Genomic DNA, 25864 nt, shown 5'->3' with positions numbered 1-25864 from the left:
CTCTTTATTGACTCATCTTTACATGGGCACCATCTCTCCTGTGCTCTGAAATGAGTTTACAAAAACACTCAGCAAAAATGTCACTCAAGAAAGACAGATACTACCTATTGTGTCTAACAGGCTTGAAACAAAGAAATGGGGGAGGGGGAAATAGCCAATCAAAAACAAATAAATAAGGCCTACGTACATGTTGGGGTGGTAGTTCATTTGGTAAAATTCTTGCCTTGCTGGCATAAGGACCTAAATTCAATTCTTAGAGTCCATTAACAACAACAATAACAAAAAGACAGGATATTAGTGGCATGTACTTACAAAGGCAGATTTCTGGGGCTTATTCCAAATTAGCCTAACTTTGTGATTAGCAGGCCAATGAGAGACGCTGTCTCAAAGAAGTTAAGATGGACAATATCTCAGAAACCATTGTGAGGTGTCCTCTGCCCAGGTCACCCCCACGCACCAACAAACAGGCATGCACCTGCAATTGCAGACACTGAAATAAAACACTTGTAAACACATCAGATGGTGTCTGTGAGTCAAAGACAGGCCAGCCAGAACACACACTTATTAATGTGCACTTCATCTGGACAGGAATTAGTTCAGGGACTTTTCATATCCTTTACTGGTTGCTGTAGTTTTAAGGTGGAACTTCCTCTATACGATCATGTGTTTAGACACTGGGAACCGAACTGGTGATGCTGTTAGGAAAGATTGTGGACCCTTCAGAGGTGAAGCCTTATGGGAGGAAGTCTTTGCTATTTCCCATTGCAGTGACACTGGGTTTTGGGAATACAATCTTTCAGTGATTTGGCACAATTTACATATTTATCTTACTGCAAAATTAAAATTGTGATGCAATGTATTCAACGTTTTCTAGATCTTTTAGTAATTATTAAAAAGTCACAAAAGTAAATGATTAAAATTTATAGTTCAGGATAAGTAAAGTTTAGTACATTAAAATTCATCTATCTATCTATCTATCTATCTATCTATCTATCTATCTATCTATCTATCTATCTAAAACACATACTGATTCAAATGTATTGTATACGTATAAGTAAATTTAAATCTATAAACACAAGTGTAAATTCGGTGTTCTGGCAGTCTGCCTTTCAGCGACTCAGCAGCAGCAGCAGCAGCAGCAGCAGCTTATGTCATCATCGCATTCCCACTGTTGCAGGAGTTGCACATTTCCACCCTGCAGCGTGTGCACCCTGTAAAGGGGGCCTGCCGTCACAGATATCTCCCTTGTTCTGTGTCCTATTTTTGTCTCTGTCTCCTGGCCTCTCTCTCTGTCTCTATAGCTCTCTCATGTTCTTACTCTGAGATGGTCGTTTGCTCTCTACGCACCCAATAAACCTCTTGCATGAGATCTGTTGCTTGCCATGATCACTTAGCAGCAAACCTGAGCCCCAATTTGTCAAGGTACCATTAGCTGGCTTATTCTAACAACAAATACATTTAATTTATATTCGTGCATATAAAAAGAGTGCATTTTTGACTAGTGATGTATATTGCTATTTTCAAATACACAGAAATGTCAGTGTGTATGTGTGTGTGTGTGTGTGTGTACACTATGTGTATTAAGAGAATCTAGCAACTCTGGCTTAAATACTAAAGTCACATTCTGAAAGCAGCATTTTTTTTCATTCACATCTGTACATTTAAATACAGCTTTCTTGAAGACTTCAGGTACCAGAAAAATGGTTTCTAAGCATTCACATCGATTTTGAAAGTTTAAAGAACTCAAAATTTTTAAGTGACTTTATTTTTAAAATCTTTTCACAATGTCACTTGAAGTAAGATTTTGCATTTTCTTCCTTGATAATTTGACTTTTGCATTACACAGAACTGACAAAGCCATTTATTGAGTTGTCATCTGATTGTTTCAGAAATTATTAAGTGACAAATCCATCTAAAAAAGAGAACACTGACAAGCTGACACATTTTGTGGGACAAAGGACACGCACGAAGGATGCCTGAGCTACGACTAGATTCCCCAACACAGAAGGAAAAGCAGAACACCAGGGCTGCCTTTCCCTGGGCCGGTCTAGGAGAGAGGCTGCCTTGCACTGAGCTTGGCAGAGTGTTTGGTGTTCACCTAGGAGTCCCTGGAGGTGCAGTCACTTGCATATGCACACCTGCACCAGCATACAACCTTAGTATTTCCAGATGTGGGGAAAGCCATCTCAATGAGAAGGGCACTTAGAGATGGTTTGTTAAATGATGTGGGAAGGTCATTTGTCAATCTGTTGTTTCATTGGTTAATCAATAAAGAAAACTGCTTGGTCTGATAGGTCAGAAAATTAGGTGGGTAGAGTAGACAGAACAGAATGCTGGGAAGAAGGGAAGTGAGCCAGATGCCATGCCTCTCCTCTCCAAGGCAGATGCAATGAAGCTCCGGCCCAAGATGGATGCGGGTCAGACATGCTGAATCTTTCCCGGTAAGACACCACCTCGTGGTGCTACACAGATTGCTAAATATGGGTTAAGCAAGATATGAGAGTTAGCCAAGAAGAGGCTAGACATAATGAGCCAGGCAGTGTTTATATAAATACAGTTTGTGTGTTGTTATTTTGGGGCATAAGCTAGTCAGGCAGCCAGGAGCTGGGTGGCAGGAAGGCAGCCCACAGCTCATACTACAGTTAAACATGAATTCACCATTTTCTCTTCGCTAAGGAGACTTGGGCTACCTTTCTTATGCTATGCGCAGTTAGTCTTCTGCACATGTGCAAACCCAGAACATGTGCAGGTACATGTTTCTCTTTGCATGTGTGCAGAGTCCAGAGAAGGATATCAGATATTCTGCTCTGTCATTCTCCACCTTATTCCTTTGACAGGGGGTTTCTAATTGAACCTGGAGCTAAGCTGGTAGCCAGCAAGTTCAGCCATCCTCCTATCTCTGCCTTGCCAGCTAGGGGTTATAAATGTGTGTGGCCACATCTGGCAGTTTGCTTGCATGCTTGTATTTGAACTCAGATATTAGTGCTGATACAGGATATGTTCTTGCTCATCTTAACTCGCGTAGCCCTGTATGTTTTCCTTCTTTAGTCCTCACAAACATACAGGACTCACATGCAATGTCTGAAATAACAGCACGTCCCAGAAGCAGCTACATTAGGGGAAGCCTGCGGAAGGTCCATGCACTGGAGAATATGTACTCACTGTCTCCATACCTACCTGAGGTAGACCCACAGCCAGCATAGATGCTAGAACATCACACTGATGTGTGTAACCTAGCCTTCTTGGACCTTGTTCCTTCCACATACTCAGTTTTTCAGTTCATTAATAGAAGTCTGGCCCTCTGTCATTGTAACTTGTCACAAAGGAAGAAAGATGACACAAAATTGTAGCCAAATCCTTACAAAGGCAAAATTGCTTCCAGGGAAAACTTACCATATCACTTGATCTGTTGACAAGCCTGAAATACATATCTTCCATCTTCATACAGCTCCTCATGGTACCCCTTTCCATGAATTTGTCTTCTGTCTCACGGAGGATGGCCACATCCTACTTTTAAACAACTTTATTGTCTTACATATGCTTATATCCTAAATTATAATCAAATAAGACAAGAAACGAGGAACCCAAGATTCTTTAACTCCAGCAAAATTCTAAGGGCCTTTTTAAAAATTTAATTTTATTTTTTAGTGTGTGCTTGTTTGCTTTGTGTGCGTGTAAATGAGTGTGATGCCTTCAGAGGCCATAGGTATTAGATCTGCTGGAGCTGGAGATACAGGTGTTTGTGGTCCACCACACATGCATGCTGGGGGCTGAACTAAATTCAGATCTCTGGAAGGCAGGAGTACATGCTCTTATCTGAGCAATCTCTTCATCCCTGGGAACTTCTATGTAATACCTTTGTAGGGAAAAAATCACTGCTACCTTCGTCTCTAGGCTGTAGCTCAGTTTCTGAAACAATCTCCGGTTATATAGTGAAATAATGATTTTCAAGGCAAGTTGGAGATGCCCAACACATGTTGAAGCCCCATTTGGAATTTCCCTGTGTGGTTCAGAAGGGCACTGAACACATCTGCAGATTCTCAGACCAGGGAAGGATTTTCTCCATGCGCAGCTTTGTAACTGGTCATAGACATGAAACACATCAGCTCTGCACACCCCCCTATTTGGCTGGTTCGGTTGGTCCGCTTTTATTATCGCCCTGCATCAATCATCACCTTTGCATTATGGTCCTTCGCTTGCAGCCCACACTGAGGCTATCACAGCAAAGCCCTCCTTAACAGCAATAGTGTCTTGTGGTTTTTACATCGCATTTCTCTCCTTAATACTGACTGCTATTGTGATAATGAGCTTAGTAATCTCATTGAAGATGAATTTCCTTTGAACTCCTTTTCTTTTTTAAAAGTTGGACAGAGTCTTTGTTTCCAGGAGCCCTTTTCGGGCCTGGAAGCTTTCCATTTGAGTACAAGCCAAGTAGACACCTGGGGCTTCAGACTTTGGCCTCGGAGTCTTTTTCTTTAGGCGTCAGCAACTCCCCCAGGCTCTTCCTACAGCTCCTCTGTCTGCTGCAAGGCCTCTGAGCTAATTGTCTTTAATGAGCTTGCTGGGCAACTCTGCCCATAACCCAAGGAGAGCTTACCTTTCCCATTGAGCTTTCAGTTTACTCGAAAAGTGCTGATATCTTAGGCTTCTTCTTTCTTTTGTGTACAAAACGGAAATTAAAGAAACTGAGAGCTGGTGTCCGCTGGGCTCCTCTACCAAGAGGATGCCCTTTACCTGCCTTAATAACAGTCGTGGTTTTCACTCTTAGCTCTGACCAAAGCTCATCAAGTGCAAGGATCCACTTACAGTTTACTCCGGGCTTCACAAAGGGAGGTCGCAACCAGCTGCCCACAATCGCTTGATATTGTTTTAGAAATGTAAATTCTTACCCCAACTCTGACCTATTGGGTCAGATGTTCTACAAGCAGAGCTCAGCACACTGTGCCTTAACAAGCCCTGTGGGACATTTTAGGCATGCTCATTTTTTGAAACTCCCTTTTACAGGTCGTATGAGGTCAGCATCCCCATTACACTCGCTTTTCAAGGGAGGAAGCTAAACCTCCTAGGGATTTAGTTATCTATCAGAGCCACAGATTATTTTAAACTTCAAAGCAGAGGCAAAATATGGAAGGAAACAACATCTTAAAGATAAAACACTAATTGCACATGTAGTAGTCAAAAGCTCAGTCCTGGGGCTCAGATGGTAAAGTGCTTGGTATGCAAAATGAGCCCAGTGAGAAGTAGGGTGTGGGTGTGTGCACGGGGTAGGTAGAGACAGTGAATTCCTGAGGTCTGCTTGTGGGCCAGCAGAGCCAGATTCAAGAGATCCAGATTTCTAAGATAACAGGTCTCTAAAAATATCTAGAGGAAGGACATCTAAATTTGAGGTCTGCCCACTATATGCATGCACACATAAGTGCATACCATACCAGCACACACACAGACACACGTAAACAAAAAAGAAAGAAAGAAAGAAAGAAAGAAAGAAAAAAAGGAAGGAAGAAAGAAAAACTCAGTAACAAGAAGGCAATTGAAAATAACTCCCTCTTTCAGACACTGTACTTAATACAACTCAATAAATTTAAAGAAGCAAAAACTCTGATAAATTGAAATATTAATTCTGATCTATTCTAAGGAGAAAGTTTTCAGAACTTAATTGGTTTATATATATTGAAAATACAATTATGAGCGGAACATCCTGAGAAACATGGAGTACTTCGACAAGAAGATTAATTTCATAGCAGTAGATTTAGAAGAATTAATTTTAAACAGATCAACCCAGTCCACGTATATGAACTGCTGGGGCCTGTCCTACTACAGATGAGACAAGAGTGGAGACTCAGTTATCTGCTCCTTCATCGGAAGTGTCCATGTGAATATTAATCCTGAAGACTGCATGTCGACTCCCTGTCTGTGGAATGTGTTTAAATGCCACCTGTGTAAATGTGGGAAAGCATTAGCTGCCTGAAGAGGCTAGACCCCTCACAGGGAAGAGCCCTAAAACATCACAGTAATTTCTCACATTAAATAAGGAAACAGATGGGTATCCGCTAGGAAGTTTTAAGACTGAGTATGAAGCAGAGGACTAGAGAGAAGCCTGCCGAAGCTGGAGCAAGCACCAGCTGTTGGTTTGGCCACTTGTGCCCTCTTCCCTTTTCAGCAGTGTTCCTTCAGCTTTAGGAGCATCTCAGGTAAGCAAAAGCCATCCACAGCCACTAGGGCATCTCAAGGAGAGCAAACAGAGCTTCAGAAGTCTATCCTTGGCAAAGCTAGATCCACATGAAGATAGGACTTCATTCCCATGTACTGCCTTCTCACAAGCAAGGCAAGCTGTAAGACAATGTGTCTGAGCAGGAAGTGTGGAGGAATGGATCCTAGGGGTCAGGAAGCAGGTACATCTATATCTGCAAAGCAGCTGGCAAGGATGTGCTCAGGGAGATCAAATTACATTTCTGTCCGGTGGCACAGCTGGGACCCAGCCTGCTGCATGGTGGTGACTGATTTGTGCATTCGTGGTCCCTGTTAAATTGACAGTCTGAGTGTACACAGTTCTTCACTGACTTCTTAAAAAAATAAAAACAAGAATGAAAAGCACAGCCTGTATTAGTTCTTTGGGAATTTTACTGAAACAAATATTCATGCATATGTATTTATATATTCATTGTGTACTAATTGAGAATTTCATAGAATGTGTCTTGATTATATTTACCTTCATCATTGCCCTAACTCCTCCCAGATCCATTCCTTACCACTAACCTCACCACACACACTTTTTTATTTTTATTGTTCTTTTTAGAGGAGACCACCTCAGAGCAGGTGTCCTGGTTCTTTGGCTCTTAACAACATTTTTACTAACTCATCTGCAATGTTCCTTGAACCTTAGGCATTACTGGGTTGTATTACAAATGTATCAATTGGGGCAGGCATACTGTGGTAAGGTGATCTGCATTTTGACCAGTCACTGGTTTAAAAAGAAGAAAAAGAAGTTGTTTCTTTGATGAGAGCGCTGCACTTATCTGTGGGTATTCAGAATGCAGTCAGAGATTGTACTGGTTTAGGAAAGTGACTGTAGGCTGTTTTCCTATTGGCTCCATTGTCTCTCCAGCCTTGAGTAGTTGGCTAGCTTGTCAGTAGCAGACATGAATCCCTTCCTATTGAGCAGGTCTTAAGTAGAAGTGCAGGTAGCTGTTGATTAGTCCCAGGATATGAATACACTCTCACACCTTTAGGAAAAGCTCCATCATTTTTGCAGATGCAGGCATTAGAACTGCGGAGGGATACTGGTCATTTCTCTTCCATGCCAGCCTTCATGGTTCCTTTCAACACTGTTAGAGTTAATCCTCAGGAAGGATGCTTCCAGCTAAGATCCAGACCGATTCCTTCAAGTCCTGGGTCCATAGTGTGTGGTATCATCAATAAGAGGGCTGGACTTTGTTTTTCTAGTACCAAGGACAAGAGTAATAGCCTATATTGTTTGGAGGTCTCTTAGACTCCCCTGACCAACAACTCAAAAGTTTCCCCATGTCTGATTGCACTGAGACTTTTGTTAAGTAGATAATGGATTTTGTGTGTGTGTGGGGGGGGGGGGTTGCACTGTCTTTCCAAGTAGCATAACTTCAATTAATACACACAAACATATACTATATGTAATTTTAAATAAACATAAAATAATATAATTCCTTAGGGTCTTTTCAAACACTTATAGTGTTATTTATTCCTCAGCCTCTTTGACTTTTAAATAAAGTTCAATTCAAAAATTAATACCCATAGTTTGCACTTCTATGTATACATGTGTGAGAAAACAAATTACAAAAAAATAGCTTTAAAATCTTGGCAGTTGCCAAGCATAGTAGCTCATTCCTTTAATCCTAGCACTCTGGAGTCTGAGGCAGCCAATCACAGTGAGCTCACTGTCAGCCAGACCTACACCATGAGTTCCAGACCACAAAATGCCCAGCAAATGTCTTTGATGGTATGCTATTTTGTCTAATCCTTTACTTTATTTTAAAGGCGTTAAAGAAAGAGTGTGGCAATGATGCAAGTAAGAGAGCTTGCTGGACAAGAGTGATGCTCTAAGAATGAACCCCTTGAACTCTAATTAAAATAAACACCTGGGGTTGACAGTGTGTCCACCTGTAGCCCCCGGACTCTCAGAATCAGTGATCAGGCAGAAGGATCACTGAAGTTTGCTGGCTGGCAGCCTAGGTACAGTTTCACTGAGAGGACCTGTTCCAGGGGACTAAGTAAGAAAGTGGCAGAGCAGAGTACACAACATCTGCCTTATTTCCTAAATGCACAGATGTGTGTAGCACATGCACACACTCAAATAAGAGCATGGGCCATGTTACAGAGGAGTCATATTCTTGTCTCGAATACACACATACATCCACTTAAATAAGGGCCTGGGCCATGTTACAGAGGAGCCATGTTTTAGTCTCTTAATGGTTGTGGACATCCAGGAGAGGAAGAGACTACATCTTTAAATCTCTATTCATGTATCTAGCCTTGTGCTAGGCATATAATGAGAGCTTAAAAGATATATGTTGATAGTAATGAGCTTCTTTATCTCAAATTGTTTTCTGAAATTGGTAGGCTTAAAATAGTATATCAAACAGTGATCAATACTCAGGACATGCTAGGCAAAATTGGCAGAATAAATGTGTGTAAATCAAGAAGATAGGAGAGCATCTCCCAGAAAATTTGGGAGCTGCTCAAGGATGAAATTGGGGAACTGATGACTGAAATGTGCAATCCGTTGTTTCAATTGACCTCAGAGTAAGGAGAGTGCTGGGTAACCAGTGCAAATCTTTTATGAGCAAACAGACTCCAGAATGCTACAGAAACCGTAGAGCAATACACCACACAGGCAGAGGGATCCCACTGTCAAGTACTTCATAGCTCATGTGTTTTATAAAAAAGCTCCATGGTCTTAGGAAAAGTGAAATGCAAAATGAACCTGGAGAAACTGCAAGATAGTTGGAGGGAAGTAAAAGGCTAGTGGATCCATTAATTTTCTGGTTGTTGTTACAAGATAGCTGACAGGAAGCAACTTAAGGAAGAATAATTTACTCTGGTTTATAGTTTGAGGGAATATAATTCCTCACAGGTACATGGATGCAGAAACAACAGCCTGTTCTTCACTTTGTAGCTGCTGTCATGAAGCAGAGTGGGAAGCAATTAAGCATTTCTGTGTTCATTATACGTCTTCCCACAAAACACTGAAATACTCCATAGTGGGTTACTTCAAGGAGGATGGAGATTCCATTGTGATTTAGCTCAGTATTTTGTTCTGAAATCTTGGTGGAAGCTGTTTCATCTCCTTCATCCTCGGGTCCTAACTGCCAATGCTTAGGCTACTGTATTACCTAGGGCCTTATGAGTTTTGACATCATTGAGAGGTAGAGTTGAGTATGTAAACTGCTTCCATCTCCTTATCACATGTGATACAGCCCAGCTCCCTTGACCTTTGGAAATTTCAATTTCTTCTATATATTGAAGCAACAAAATAGGCTTTAATAAAGGTGAAATGACATGCTCCTACTGTTAGCAGAGTTCCCAGTTACATGGAGTTCTAGCTGAAGAATATCTGCCACACAAGCGTGTGTTGTTCTGGGGTAAGATACCCATAGGAAGCCACTTTGAACTCTCGGAGGCTGTCATCTGAGTTTAGATTATCAGTTGCATAGGTACGGACGGCCTTGCAACCTTGCAAAATTCCTTGTTTTCTCACAGACATGACTCTTCAAGTTTCTCTCTTTTCTCAGGAACCTTGTCCATGACCTTCGCATCTCTCAAAAGTCTTTATGTTATCACATAAAGGATGGTGAGAGCTCTATCCTCTTAGAAAAACTTACCTGCATCAAATGAAGGGTGTCCCTTCATAGAGGACAGACTGAATGGAGTTCAGGAAGACGTGCATAGACAGGTCGGTCAAATAGGATGAGCTGTAGTCTGCTGGATCCCAAAAGAAGAAGCTGCCAGCAGCAAATGCTTGCCTGAAATTTGCACCTGAAAGTTGCTTCTTGAAGTGTTATTTCCAAAAGAGCAATGGAACAAATTATCACAAAGAGGCACAGGCATTGGCAATGTGAGAAGTGCATTTGAAAGTGAAAGCAAGTGCTTAGGAGGAAGAGAAGATGTAAACACCAGAACTCACAGCAGTTGACCAGTTTCTTGTTTTGTGCTTTCTTAGTGAACACATGGTGTCATCAAAGACTTTAGGTAGCTAGAACATTTCCAAGTAGGAAGTACATGGGTTGGTTCTCAGAGACAGGTTTTGTAAGTTTTTGATGTGTGTGTGAAAGCAGGCTGCAAAGTCTTATCATGCCTCAGTAAAGACCTAAATGCGGAGCTGGGGAGATGGCTCAGCAGTTAAAGGTTCTTTCCTCTAGTCTAATAACCTGGGGTCTATCCCTGCAACACACAGCACAAAAGAGAAGACTTCTACAGCTTGTCATCAACTTTTCCACACACCCGACCAACACACACAAAGGAAATCACATTGGCTCAGGCTGCTGTTAGAGTTAGAATTTGAATCTTTACATTCCTCTAAAATGTCTACAAATTCAAACTAGGGAGACTTCAGATGCACTAGGATTCTGAAAATTGTTGCAAGTCTGTCCCTGAGACACCTTCACGCCTGATCATTTAGTGGCAAGGAGCTCAGTTTGTTAATAAATTGCTAGGCATTGCTAAGTGGCTGCTCAGTGCCCTCATTCATGAATGTTCCACTCAGTGCCAGAGCAGAAACTCTACAAATTGGATTTTTAGTGCACGGGGATTTTCTCCTGTCTATTGCAAAGGTGTCTTTTAAAGGATTTTATCCTGAAGTGAACTTGAAATAACAGAATTCTCTTGGGTAAATTAATGTCCTGCACTGAGTGTGTTGCTTGTATTGTGTAGAAATTAACCCAATTTGGGAAATACCAGGCTAGCTAAAGAATAAAACAATTATATTTTTATTTATTATAAGGGAAAAACTCATGGAACAAGAATGAGAAGTCCAAACTCAGCTGTACCCCTTGGGAATCACAGAGAGTGAGTACCTTTGCCGAGCACCCCTTTTACTCCAGAAAGCTACTCTTTAACTTGGGTCCACCTCTTAAATAGAATTGGCTAACAAGGTTTCCCCCATCACCTCCCCCTTTTCTCTAAACAAGAGTGATCCAAACCCAATACAAAGCTATGTACAATAGGAACAGATATTAAGTATAAAATTACAAAGAACATAAGTAATATTAAGCAAGAAACACATAATAAATGTTTTAATAAACATTCTATTTCAAAGAGTCTAAATCTTACATCGGAAATAAGCTTGGCTAAATCATGAGAGGAAGGTAACTACGACTATCTAATCTTCAACCCCATTGAAGATCTGAGAAGGGAGATAATATTGCTTGAGTAGACAGGAAGTACAATCAAGCAGTTTCCAAAGCGAGCAGTATATGACAGAGACAACTGGCTACCTGAGCAATCACCCAAAGTCTCATTTGCAACACTGACGCAACCAACTTTGGCTAAGGCCTACCGTAACTGACAGACCATTTTTACAGGCAGGAGATTTTAAAAATTTTTTTTCATGCTTTAGCTGTTAATTTTTTGGGACTATCTAAGTTTTTATGACCCTCTAAGGTTTTATTTAAATGAATTATTAGATCAAATGTTATCCCAACAGTCGATCATAGACTAGAAATGTCTCCTAATAATCTTTGAAAGTCATTAAGAATCTGCAAATGGTCTCTCCTAATTTGTGCATTTTGTGTGTTTTTTTTTTATTTTTTATAAACCTATTTTGTAACCTATGTAATTAACAGAATCTTCTCTTTGAATTTTTTAGGAGCAATTTGTAATCCCCACTTAGGCAAAACTTATTTTATTTCTTCAAACATCTACATCTTGATGAGGCCAATTTGGGTGCCAAGATTCTGGAGTAATGATACGTACATCTGTACCCATGTCTAGTAAGCCTTTAATAAAAATGTCATTTATATACATTCTTAGCTTTGGTCTTTAACATTTATAGAAGTCTGCCAACATATAAGTTTCCTATGTCCTACTGGAGTGTTTGATTTGTCCTCCACATTGATTTAATCATCCAGAACAGTATGGTCTTTTATAGAATGCTCTGGATTTTTAAATTTTTTTGGTGCAACACATTCTCCACAGTAACTGGGAATGATTGGACCACGTTTGTCATGGGGGCCTACGAGAGGCCACCCAAAGAGTTTTTTGGTGGTATTGGATTGCCTTGTTTGGTTTTTGTTGGTCTAATGTCGGCCTTTGCCACACCTCCTACATATACTGAAGGCTAAGTCCTCCTATTTTTGCCATTTTTAGAGGAGACATTATTCCTAGGAATTTTATGTCGACAATTTCTTTTTAGATGTCCTACTTCACCACAATTAAAACATTTGGCATTTTGATGTCTCCTCATACCATAGGAAATTGCTTCTCCTACCCAAGCTTTAGTATTATAATCAAGGATCTCAACATTTATTGTATGCAAAAATCCATTCATCTATTGGTGCTGATCTGACTTTTAAAGGCTCAAGGACCTTTTTGTATTCTAAGCTGGCATTTTCAAAAGCCAAAGATTGAATTAGTACTCATCTAACTTCTGGGTCTGTTACCCCTATTTTACAGCCTTAGTTAATCTTTGTAAAAAGTCACTAGAAGGTTTTCTCTGACCCTGTTTAACCCTAATATATGATTTAACTCTCTTTCCTGGTTTTTGAATCCTGTCCCAAGTATTTAAAGCTGCTGTGCTACATAGGGACAAGGTGTGTTCATTATAAAGAACCTCATTCTGAGGATCAGATTAAAGTTCCTCACCCATAATTTGATTTGGGAAATCTCAAATCCTTTTTTTTCCCTGTTGCTCTAAAATTTTCACTTCTCTCCAATAACAATTCCAAAGCAACTGCAGTCCATTTTATAGGACTTCTGAAATGAACTAAATCCAGTCTTGCAGCATTGTTTGTTGCTTGAAGCCCACATTTTGACCATTTCCCTAATGAAGGACAAATGTATTCCATAAGCTACAATTGCTTGTTTAATTTCCTTTAGATCAGTCATATGTATGAGTCCCATGCACATTCTTTGACTACCTTAGGGAATTTGGTGTCAGATCTCTTTCTAATGATATCACTGGAAAATCAGGTAAAACTCTGGGTAAGCTATCCCTGAGTTTGGTATGTACTGATGTTTGTCCTTGTACCTTTTGTTCCTGATCAACAAATCTGATAAATTTCTCAATATTTTTAAATCTTTTTATCATTGCCTTTTGTAAAGTCTGGGTCTCCTGTCCAGTGTTCTGTTTTAAATGCCCTCATTAAAGATTTCAAGGTATGAAGTCTGTCCAGTAGGGATAATGTCTTATCCTTGGACATTATTTCTATAGCATGTATATTACCTTCCTGGAGAGACATTCTACCAGTCAATCTATCACAACCCTTCAACAGAGTCCGATTAATACATTTAACAGTATGAATTATCTCAGACAATGTCTTAGTACCCTCTCTCCCTGACTGGGTTTTGTTTGTCAAATTGGCTGTATCTTTCCCAGAATGCTGGATTTTTCTCTTAATTGACATTGTCAGTCTGTAAAGACTGTATCCTTTCTAAAAGTATCTCATTTGACTGTGTTTTGTTTGTCAAATTGATTGTAACTTTCTCCAGAGCACTGAATTTTCTTATAAATTGATCATTGTCAGTCTGTAAAGACTGTATCATTTGTAAAAGTGCCTCATTCTTGGCCCTATTATCAAACCATGTTTTTAGGGATAAAATAAGAAGGACAAAGCTAATTCCTAGAATCAAATAGAGGGGTGTAGGAGGAAAATGATATAAACCTTGCATAACATAGTACATGATATAAGTAAAATGGCTATTGAATTCCTGGATGGTTAAATTGTCCATAATTTTCCCTATAAATTATAAATTTATATTTCAAATTATAAATCTTACCTATGGTTGAATTTGAGCTGAATAGGTGCAATAACCATTATCTGCCATTAGGTGCTGTGGAGCACTTAGAGCCACCTGGATGGTTTGAATCTGATTTTTTTTTTTTTTTCATTTAAACACTGGCCCATTAGCTCTAATTTCTTTTTGGCTAATTCTTACATCTTAATTTATTCAATTTCTATTAATCTGTGTATCATCATGTGACTGTGGCTTACTGGCAAGATTCTAACCAGCATCCATCTCAGGCAGGAGATCCATAGCATCTGCCACTCTGTCCTTCTTTCCAGCATTCAGTTCTGTCTACTCTGCCTACCTAACTAGGCCAAGGCAATTTCTTTCTTCATTATCCAGTGAAAAAAGCATACAAACAGAAGGAACTCCTTCCACTATTCCTAGTTTCTTATTTGCTAACTCTTACATATTAATTTAATCCATCTCCATTAATCAGTGTATCATCACAAGACAGTGACTTACCAGCAAAGATTCAGTATGTTTGACTCTGGCAGCAGCCCCATGGCCTCTCTCTGACTCTGCCCTTCTTTCTCCCAGCATTCAGCCTAGCTTTCCATGCCTATCTAAGTTCTGCCTTGCTATAGGTCCAAATCAGTTGTTTTTATTCATTATTGGCAATCACAACATACAGAGCGGACTTCCACATATCCTCCCCTTTTTTGTTTAAATAAAAAGGGAGGCTTTACTTTAACATAGTAAAATTACATATAACAAAACAGTTATCAAGCAAAAATTACAGTTACAATTTTATATCTATTTTATCTTTTATCATAACAGAGGAAAACTATAACTTTAACTATCTATATATTCTTCAACTCCATCAGACTCCAGAGGATATTATATTAACTAAGTAAATGAGAAGTAAGCAACTTCCAAAACTCTAGAAATGACAGAGACATCTTGCAGCCTATACAGTTACCCAAAGTTCACTCTGCCTACCCAAGTTCTGATTTTATGAAGGCCCTCAGTTAGTGGCTACTCAGGGCCACTGCTGCACAGGAATCCTATTCTCATAATGAATGGTGGCATAGAGTCTGACTGTTGCTGGCCAGAGCCACCAGAGACTCTAGCCCCATGTTGGGTACCAACTGTAGGAATTAGCTCAATTCAGGAAACAATCAGGCTAGCCCAAAGGATAAAACAATTATATGTTTACTTATTATAAGGGGAAAACTCACAAACAGGAACAGGAAGTCCAAACTCATCTGTGCCCTGTGGGAATCACAGAGAGGGTGCACCTGGGCCATGCACCCATTTTACTCCTGGTCCCAGAAAGTCACGCCTTAACTTGGATCCACCTCTTAAAGATAATTGGCTAACGAAGTTTTCCCATCAGTATTGTTCGGAATACATTTTTTAAAAACCATTATGAACTGAAGCATATCCAACTTCAAGACTCTGCATATAGCCACATGAGGCTGAGGATTTAGCTGTTAGGAAGGAACTTGCCTGGCATGTCTCAGGACATGAGTTCCATCCCCAGCACACACAGGCACACAAAAAAAACCCAGAGTGTTGAAGAGATGACTCAGCATGGACCATGGTTGCTCTACAAGCATGAGAACCAGAGTTTGAATCCCAGGAATTTACTGCAAAAGCTCAGTGGGTGTGGCATTCTGTGTGTAACCCCAGTGCTCAAGAGGTACTGGCTAGCTAGTCAGAATTTAAAGATGAGCTCTGAGTTCAGTGAGAGATCCTGCCTTAATGTATGAGGGAGGATGATCAATGAAGTTGTCCTCTGTACCATCCATGGGATTGTATACATAATAGTACACATGTATAGACATGGGAATATTAACAAAATTTCAACACACATGTGAGTCAACATTCATGTGAGTAGGCATGTACACATAGTCATACATGACATACACATACAAAAAGAAAGAAATCCTTAATAGAGGCTCTCAGTCAGCATCCTTGAAGTTGGTATTTATTATTGATGGGTTTACATATTGAAGTAATGTGGAAAGTTAAATGAGCTATTCAGACAGTTGTATTAAAAAATTCTCTTGTTTTGTTCATTTCATTCTCTGAAGCTATAATCCTAAAATGAAATTAAATATAAAAACTGAGGAGAAAAAACTAAGGCATCAATTGTATGTATATATGTGTGTGACTGTATGCATATTTATGCTTGTGTGTTGAGAACTCAAAACTGCATATCTTCCTTAGTCTCTCTAAGCCTTTTTTTTTATTTTGAGTCAGATTTTCTAACTAAACCTGAAACTCACCAATTTGGCTAGACTATCTGGCCAGCAAGCCCGAGAGATCACTCATCTCTCACTTCACAGGGTTAGAAGTATGTGTCACGATGCACGCTTTTTCTTTCTTTCTTTTTTCTTTCTTTTTTTTTTTTTTAAATACACACTGGAGAATGGAACTCAAACTCTCACAGCTGTGTGGCAAACATTCCACTTGCTACGCCATTTCTCCTGCCCAAGGTGGTCAAGCTAACCACAGCATGTTTTGATGCAAGTCCTCATATTAGCTGAAAAGGAGACTGTGCATATTTTGTGAAATGTTTGTAAAACACCAGTTAGACAGACTTTTCTAGACCATTTTAGAGTTTAGACACTATTTGCCTCACACAGGTACAGTTAGGTATAGTTGATGATTTCTTACTTTTATATTTAGCGTTGTGTGAATTACACAGTGGGGTTTAATATTATTCTTCCAGAGTAAGTCTGACAAGGTTCACGTTTCAAGTGAGAAAGAAAAAGAAAAAAACCCTGTGAAAATAAAAAAAAAGCAAGAAAGGAGAAACAGACCATAATTTTACAACCAAGAATATTTAGAAGTAAAACTTAATTATGAGTAATGACGCTAATGGTACCTGGACAGAGTTGGGCTGTTGAGGATGATGGGATATGGTGGCAACAATCTTGCCTCTCCACACTGCAGCTCTAAGAGCCAGGGTGATTCCATATATCTTTTACTAAACACCCCAAATTAGCCCAGTGTGTCAAGGCTTAGTTCTCCATGAAGGCAGAAGATGCTTGCCTTGAAAGAAATTAGAAGCACTTGAAACTCAAGTGAGCCAACACCTGAAGCAAGGCTAAGAGCCCTACACAAGTTGTTCCCAGACACAGAGAGATGCCAGCCTTGAAAGCATCCTGACGCCCAGGGAGGCTGAGAGAAGGCCACTTACGATCTGAAGAAAATGGAACTTGGATCTTTTTTAAAGATGGAAACAAAATGACTCAAAACTGCAACTTCGTCTGAAAACAACCTGTTTTGATTGAAAACCCAAAGAAAATAAATAATCCCACATCTATCTTCCCCTTGAAAGTCAACATAAAAATTTGAAATAGTTCCCCGGGTAGAAGGACTGCTTATTTCTCACTCCAAACCCAACAGCAAACCAAGCATAAATCTGCAAAAATTGATGTGAACTTCAATATTGGGAAACAAAATAGAAGAGCTTCTGAAGAGAATTTTGAAAACGAAAAGTCTTTCCCTGTGAGAATATTGCAACTGATATCATAAGAGACACACTGATGTTCAATACTCAGTTTAGTAACTAATCAGAATGCTTACTTTATCCCAAGTCTCAGTTAGAGACCCATATAGTAGGACAGGCAACAAACACTAATGCAGGCAAAACACATTCTTTTCAACAAGGTTGGGCTAACACTAGAGGATGGAGTAACTGAAGTCAGGGCTGCAGACAAGGAGGTTCTGTGAGGGCAAGAACACATTAGCTATTACTATGTCTTCACATTTAATGGTCCTTTAGAAAAAATGGTGATGATTTTCTTCTAAAGTAAAAGAAACATTTGTTTACATGCTATTTTATACAAAGCATGTCTTTTTTGATATGTACATATATGTTTATGTATGCATGCATGTTCATGCATGTGTGCCTGTATGTGCTGAGGCCTGAGGCTGACTTTCAGTATATTTCTCGGTCATTCTTTATCTATTTAGGCAGTGGATATTGTCTTTAAGGCAAGTCTGACTAGCCAGCATGGTTTGGGGAACTCTAAGGATGCCATCACATCTAACTGGCTTTTTTTGTGGGTTCTGGGGATCTTAACTCCACCATTTGATGGTAAGCACCGTGCCTACCAAACCATCATCCTAAGCCTCAAACTCCAACCTCTAGAGACAGGTAACATAACCTATCCAGGTAGCATAACCCTGTGCCTCTTTCCCTGCTTTCTTTTCCTAATGATTTTCAGACAAGCTTTTGTTGACATGAAGGTCACACAGTGTGGGCTGCATCAGGAAAGAAAGCTCTGTTTTGTAACTTAGAGCAGATGTGTTACTCCCAAACTGATAATTACAGTGCCAGGATAAATCTAAACTTTTCCATTTTTTCTTATATTTAATTTTTTTTAGAACCTTGAATGGTGACTGTTCAACATAGTGAGACAAAAGTACAGATTCCTCAGACAAATTCCACACTTAGCAACCTTGAACAAGTGACAGTTAAGTTATTTTGGCCAGTTATATAAAGTGTCTGATACATTTAAACAAACAAGTGGATATAACCCTTAAACCGATATGATGGTGAGTGTTAATTGTCAATTTAACAGAATCTAGAGCCAGCTGAGAGATGAGCCTCTGAGCACATCTGTAGGGAACTATCTTGATGGTGTGGATTTTCATGGAAATGTCTTCCCATTGTTGGGTGACAGCATTCCCTGGCTAGGAGCCTGAAGTGTACTGTAGTGGAGAAAGTGAGTCGAGCACCAGCAAAGTCTTTGTTTCTCCTTCTGGTTATGGCTGCCACATGACCAGGCCCCTCAAGCTCCTGGTACCATGACTTACATCCCTGCCACGACGGATAGCAAATTTGAACCTTAAGTCAAAATAAGCCCTTTCTCAGTTTCATTGCTGTCATTGGTGAGTTTTTCCCACAGCACCATGAGGCAAAGAAAAGAAGACAGCCAATGACGCAGTCTGACTGACACTCAGATTTTGTCAGCGTGTTTCCCTAGTCTTATAGATGACAACAGATTCTGTCAAAAAGCTCTCAAAATCACAAGAACGGGAGGAGCACACTGAACTCTCTCCAGCTGACACTCTGATTTCCCTTGGGAGAGAGTTACCCTGGAACCAGGGCTAGACGTGATTTCATTATTTCTGAATGGGTACAGGACAGTGATCAAGCCTCCACAGTCTGGATACAGCAAGCTGCCAGAAACACTGGTTAGCATTAGCACATCTCATCTTTATGCACTAGAAGACGAAAGTATTTCCTACCCATATGTTGTCTTCTTGCTTGTACTGTCGCCAGTTGTGCCCTGTGTCGCTGAACATCAGGCGATAGCTTGTCACCCAGTCAGAGCTCCCGTATCTTCCCTGCGTGGCCACTGCCGTAATCTCCACTCTGTTGCCCAGGTCCATCTGGAGCCACTGTTGGGCATTGGAATCTGCTGGGGACCAACCACCAGTTCCTGGAATAGCATAAAAGAGAGACTGGTAATGATGCCTTAGAAAGCCTCCATTTCGTATGTTAAAGATCAATGAAAGCATGTTCAACTAAAGCCCCACTGTTTCCTGCCTCTGAACTTAAACTCCTAGTTCTTTCAGACCCCAATTCCTCTCCTGCAGCTCAGGGCTCCAGGTTCACTGCAGATACAGTGTTTTCAGTGTCTCGTCCCTTCTTCCGTTCCTCTCTCAAGTCTTTCTTTCCTCTGAATTTTTCCTAGGAACCTATCAGGGGACCCGTGCTTCAGGTCTCAGTAGGCTTTGGTTGGCCCTTACATGACAACATTTACTCAACCTTTATTTTTCACAAAGAGAATGCTGGGTGAAAGGGAAAGAAGAGTTCGGTGAAAGCTAGCGAGGAAGAAGCTGCATCAGAGGCACAGGGGACAGGCTTTCTTAGGAGGTGTTCAGGAAGGTCTTTAAAAGATGGAGACAGTGAAGCTGAATACTCATGCCCCGATACCATGCCTGGAAAGGCTGGGAAGCAGACAGACAGTCACTAGTGCATAGGGAACAGAGGATGAAACGGTACAAACACAATCCCAGTACATGAGGAAGCATGGCGCATTTCACATGTGGCCCCTGGCACCAAGGGACTTTTCAAGAGCTGTGTGGCTCCCAGACTATTCCTGACATTTGGACTTTGTAGATGACAAATACTCATTCTCATGAAACTGGAAGATTCGGCTTAAGTTTTTGCTTCCATCTCAAGTAGGAAAAATAAATCAATATAAACTTTTACTGAATGCTGAATTCTCAAGTTCTCTGGAAACTGGGGTTAGGGGCATCACAGAGTCTCGCGAGATGTGGTGAAAGTCAACAGTTTTGCTCACAGCATGAGGTGAGAAGCCTACTAAACTTAAAGGAATGAGCAACAGATTCAACTTTTCCTTCAACTTACATGCTCGTCCCATGATGCTCTAGCTTCTCTTCCACTTCGTGAAAAAGCATTCACTCACACTGTGGTTGGCAGCTCAGGGGACGTTCTGTATCCTAATGCTCACTGTACAGGACTGTGTGTGACAAAATCTGTAGATACTGGAGCTGGGGAAGTATGACAGAGCCCCTCCTGATCTTCAGACATATGTAGGCTGTGAGGACTGTATTCAGCATCACATAGTCTCTAATAGTCTTGTTTGATAAGCTTCTTTTTATTTATTATTATTAATAACAATTTTATTTTTATTATTAAATTTATTTATTCTATTTATTATTATCAAAATTTTATTTCTTCTTAATATTAATAATAATAAAATTCAAAGCAGGGAAGAAGAAAGGCTTGTGATTGTTATCTGCTCTGAAATTGTTCTGAGCATTGGGTATGACACCAACAAACTAGGTCCTGAGGTACACTGATACTCCCCCTTTCTGTAGCAAGAGGGCTGCATGTGTGTGTGGGAGGGAGTAATGTGGAGTAACTGCATTCTTTAACTTTCCATATTGTCACTATGGTAGCCACAAGACCTAGTTCTCAAATTGAAAGCTGTAAGTGAATTTCCAACTTCCCTCTGCTTCTTGTTCTCACCTTCCCATGACAGACACAGTGAACACGGTTTAGGTATTGCTGGAACCATAGTTTCTGACTAGTTAAATAAAGGTTGATTTGTATGTTTGTGGTTTTTCATATAGTATTTCCTTTAGGTATATCTGTTGAATAAACTTATTATTAATGATATACGGGGAAATATAAATGTGTAAAACTATACACACAAAAATTAGTGAGTGGGAAGAATAATGTGGGACTTTGACCCTTTTGAGCGATGCTTGCTAGTTTGGAATGAAAATCCTCAAGTCTTCATAATTTGCTTTTCATTGCTGACAATCCCCGACTTAACTTCTTGATTACACTTTAGACCTTTTCATTTATGTAAATATTTACGTCTAAGATAAAGTTACATTAAGAAAGCAGGCCATGGCTCAACAAGTAAAGGGCTTGCAGTGCAAGACCTGAGGTTTGATCCTAGTACACAGGTAAATCCTAGGCAGGTGTGCTGGTTTAATTGCAATCTCAGTGCACAGGAAATAGAGACAAAAGGTTTGGCAAGCAAACAGGCAAGCTAGACTAGCAGGGTCCATGAGCACTTGGTTTAGGTGAAAGATACTGCATTCATATAAAAGGTAGAGAGAGTAACTAAACAAGATACCCAAGCAACAGAGCCTTGGTCTTCAACTTTCACACCTGCATAGACAAACATGTATCTTCCCACACACACGCAGACACACATACACACATTCAAGCATACCACGCATACAAATGAAAAAGAAAATGTAGCAATAAGTATGTACCTTTGTAAAAATCAATCAATTAAATAAATCAAAGTCAAAACTGAAAGTACAGGGTGTTTGGCTTAAGATGACTTTTTCAAACATCTCTGAAGAAAATCACATTTTCTTTTCATTTGGAGTAGGAATGGGAAGAAAACCCCACTTCAGTTTCTTAACCCTCCTGAAAATGAACCAGCATGGAGCAGTTAACCGTGGCATTCATACAGATAAAGTTAGGCATGTTCTTAACCTTCTAGTCGTAGCTTGAGCACTTAGCAGGAAGGAACACTCCCTGACTGATAATTACCCAGTCCTTTCTCCAGTATTGAAGATGCCCCTCCACACACATTACAGCTAATAGGCAGACCCTCGGAGCTTCTGTGGTTGTCCCAGCAAATGTTTTCTTTGTTAGCCAAATGGTAAATGTGTTTTGGAATGAAGAGGGTGACCTGAAAAAGTGGATAGGTTTTCTAAGGTAAACTATGTGCTCACCAATTCCCGGTTCTGAATAACATCAAAATTGAGTGAGCATGAAGTCAGATGCCAACTGCGGCAGCGCTGTCCTTAGCACAGCTGGTGACTCTCTGATTTCTGAATATGAGGGCTGTCGTCAGTCCTGTAGTCTACACATAGAAGCACTTAAAAGAAATTTCAATTTCAAGCAAGTTTTCAAACCTTTATTTAATCTATTTTTTGTTTGTTTGTTTATTTGGTGTGTGTGTTTGTGTATTTGTCCATCTTTGAATACATGTGTGCTAAGGTATGCATGTGAATGTCTGAGGACAATTTTTGGGATTTCGTTTTCTTCTCCCATTATGTAGTTCTCCAAGAGCTTACCTCAGAGTGTTAGCCTTAAAAGTAACTACCTTTAGCTGATGATCCATCTTTTAACTTGGAAATGAAAAAATTGTCTCACCATAAATATGTACAATATTCATAATTCAGCCATACTTTCCCAAGCATAAAACCAGGGATGATCTTAAGATTATCTCTGATTTCATTTCTAACAACCTATAAGCCTCACTCGCAGCATACTAGACTGTTGACATCTTATATGTGATATATGTGTGTGTATATACATATGTATATATACACATACATGCATGCACACATGCATACACACACACACAGGATCGCAGGTGTAATGTTGGGAATCTAACCAGGGCTTAGAGCATATTAGCTAATTACCAATTCAGCAATATCTGAGTCCCTCCCCAACACTGCTAACTTCAGCTTTTGCTTGTGTTTTTGTTGTTTTGTTTTTCAGAAAATGTGGTGCAACTAGATGTTAGTGCATAAAGTAGAGGCCGAGTTCAGTACCCTGATCTGCTCCAAGGCTAGGGTAGAGGACCTTCTCCCCACTGCACTCAGTCGCAGCTCCAGGGGGCTGGGGCAGCTTATCCAACCTCGTACAGCCTATAACTGACTAAGCAGGGACTCCAGCGCTGACATCCAGTGTGCAGCCCCAGAGTTCTTTACTTCCAAGCACCAGCAGTCACTTTTCTCTCGCTCGTCAGCCTGATTCCACCTGAGCCGTTAATCACACTTCACCCTCTCCCCAGTGTCCCTCTGGGTTTCCATGGAAATCAGCAGCCGTATTTCAATTGAAACATAATTTGCTATATTAGAGTGTGCATGTATGTGTGTGTGGTAGGTGGGTGTATCCCATGGTGCCCATTTGTGGGTCAGAGGACAGCTTGTGGGAGCTGAGTCTATCTATCCTTCCATCATGTAGAGCACAGAGATTGAACTCAGGCCCCGAGGCTTGGCAGCAGGTATTATTAGCTGCTATACTATCCCATGGTGACTTGAAAGAAAATGGCCTTCATAGGAAGTTGCACTAATAGGCAGTGCAGCCCTGTTGGTGGAGGTGTGGCCTCGTTAGAAGAAGTATGCCACTGTCGGGGTGGGCTTTGAGGTCTTCATTGTTCGAGATATGCTCAGTGAGACACAGTTCATTTCTGTTGCCTGTGGATCAAGATGTAGAACTCACAGTTCTGTCTCCAGCACCCATGTCTATCTGCCCACTGACATGTTCTGCCATGATAATGGACTAAACCTCTAAAACTGTAAGCCAGCTCCAATTAATTGTTTTTCTTTATAAAAGAGTTCATGTGGTCAGGATGTCTCTTCATGGCAAAAGAAACCCTAACCAAGGCATATCTCCAAGCTCCTAGAAATGCTATTTTAATTTCTGTCTGTCGGGGAATATTAACCTTCCTTAGAGCTGGTCTAGAGGATATAACTAGAGACTTTAATTCAGTTCTTCTGTCTTCAGGTTTATGCCTCATGGTTTTAACAGTGACTAAAATCAGAAGCAAGTATAAAAGACTCACCTATAGAATTATAATCAAACACTAAATAAGACAAAGAAGTTGTGTCTCTGCACCCTTGTAAGTCTTTTCTTCAGCTTCCCGTGTCACAGCGCTGATTGCCACCTTGAATGCAGGATGCAGCCTGCGAGAGAGACTGGGTGGGATGCAGAACAATGACTCCCTATTTCCGTTTCCACCTCAGAAATGGAAATAAGAATTGATGGACGCCACACCTTTGAAACGGCACAGCATGGATTCTTTTCAGAGATGGTGAATAGCACATATTCCAAAATAGACTCCATCTGTACAAGATCAGCTGCAATAATCAGTTAGGACATACAATACTTTTACACCTAACATGTTTTAAGCACACAGTTTGGCTTATTTTGCTTCATTTTGTGTGTGTATGGTGCATTTATATGTTCACGTATGTGCCTGTATGTATTTGGACGCTTGTGTACATGTGTGAAAGTCAGAAGCCAGTGTTGAATATCTTCCCGTATTGATCTTTATATTATTTTTGAGACAGACTCTCTCCCTGTACCTGGATTCCTAGTTAGCTTAAATTTGTCATAGCCTAGAATCGTCGAGGCTCTCAATCAATTGAGAGATTGCTCAGAAAAGCCCATATGGAGTTATCTTGATTATTAATTGAGTTGAAAGGCCAGGTCCACTGTGGGCAATACTCTTACCTGGACAGGTGATCCTGGATTTGATAAGAAACCACAAAGTTGAGGCTTGTAATTAAACCAGCATGGGCTATGATTTTTGTCTTCAGTTTCCTAGTTGAGTGCCTGCCCTGACTTTCCTCAAAGATAGAAGTGATTTGGAAGTGTAAGCCAAACGAAACCTCAACAGAGTAACTTTGATCAGAGTGTTTTTTACCATAGCAACAGAAAGCAATCTCAAAGACTGGAGCTCACCAATTCAACTACACTAGCCAAGTGAAAACCAAGTATAGCTTTTCTCCTCCTTGCCATTACTGGGATTGCAGACATGTACATCCATGCCTGGCTCTTACAAGGTGCTAAGAATCCTAACCCAAGGCTTTGTGCTTCCACAATAAGCACTCTACCAACTGAGCTACCCCACCAGGTCTTGACCATCGTTTAATCCCTACAACAAATTTCACAAGGGACATGTTTCCCAGACCTGTGTCTTCCCACACATCACACAAATCCCTGTAAACAACAAATGTTTTCTCTTGAATGCACCAGGAGCTAGCAAAGGGGATGAGTTGCAGCCTCAGTTATGACACACGTGTTAGCCCTGTAAGCCAAGATTCAAAACTGTTTCATGGACAAAACACTTAATGAGTCAAGCACAGTAATAAGTATAAACAGAAGCCTTGAGTTGGTAAGATGGCTCACTCAGTAAAACACTTGCCTTGCAAACATAGACACCTGTGTTCCAACCCCTGCACCCATTTTAAAATACAGAGAAAGTGGTGCACAGCTGCAGTCACAGACGAGGAGGAGGAGACAGGTATATCACCAAGGCTCACTTGCAGGCCAGCTTGGTAAGCTTCAAGTCATCGAGAAAGCCTGTCTCCAGAAAACAAACAAAAACAAACAAACAAAAAAACAAGCAGGTGGAGTCTGAAGAATAATACCTGAAGTTGTCCTTTGACATACACATCAAAGTGTGTACATTACACACGAGACTTTCTTTTCTGAATATTTAATACTCAGCCATATGTCTACAAGTAATAAAATTATGCCCACATGTGTCTAAGTAATAAAATTATACCTCACATTCAGAAATGTATCCACTCTTCTCTTTAGATTAGTCTCATCCACATGAAAAGAGGCTTTGGAGAGAGCAAAGACCCTTAAGGCTGTGATAACTTTGGATGAAACATACGCGCACTT

The 25864-nt window shown here is 40.3% G+C and overlaps 1 protein-coding gene across 1 annotated transcript in view; it reads right to left on the bottom strand.

The window, feature by feature from the left end:
- The window catches only part of Cntnap5 (contactin associated protein family member 5), a 976150-nt gene that overhangs the window by 730387 nt on the left and 219899 nt on the right, over positions 1–25864 (bottom strand). The window contains exon 3 of the mRNA XM_057769582.1: positions 19186–19379. Within this exon, the coding sequence (XP_057625565.1) occupies positions 19186–19379 (194 nt within the window). The remainder of the gene's footprint in view (positions 1–19185; positions 19380–25864) is intronic.

This window comes from Chionomys nivalis, chromosome 5, assembly GCF_950005125.1.
Source record: "Chionomys nivalis chromosome 5, mChiNiv1.1, whole genome shotgun sequence".
NCBI lineage: Eukaryota > Metazoa > Chordata > Mammalia > Rodentia > Cricetidae > Chionomys > Chionomys nivalis.
The sequence above is the reverse complement of the archived record's forward strand: the minus strand, read 5'-3'. Positions and strand labels throughout refer to the sequence as shown.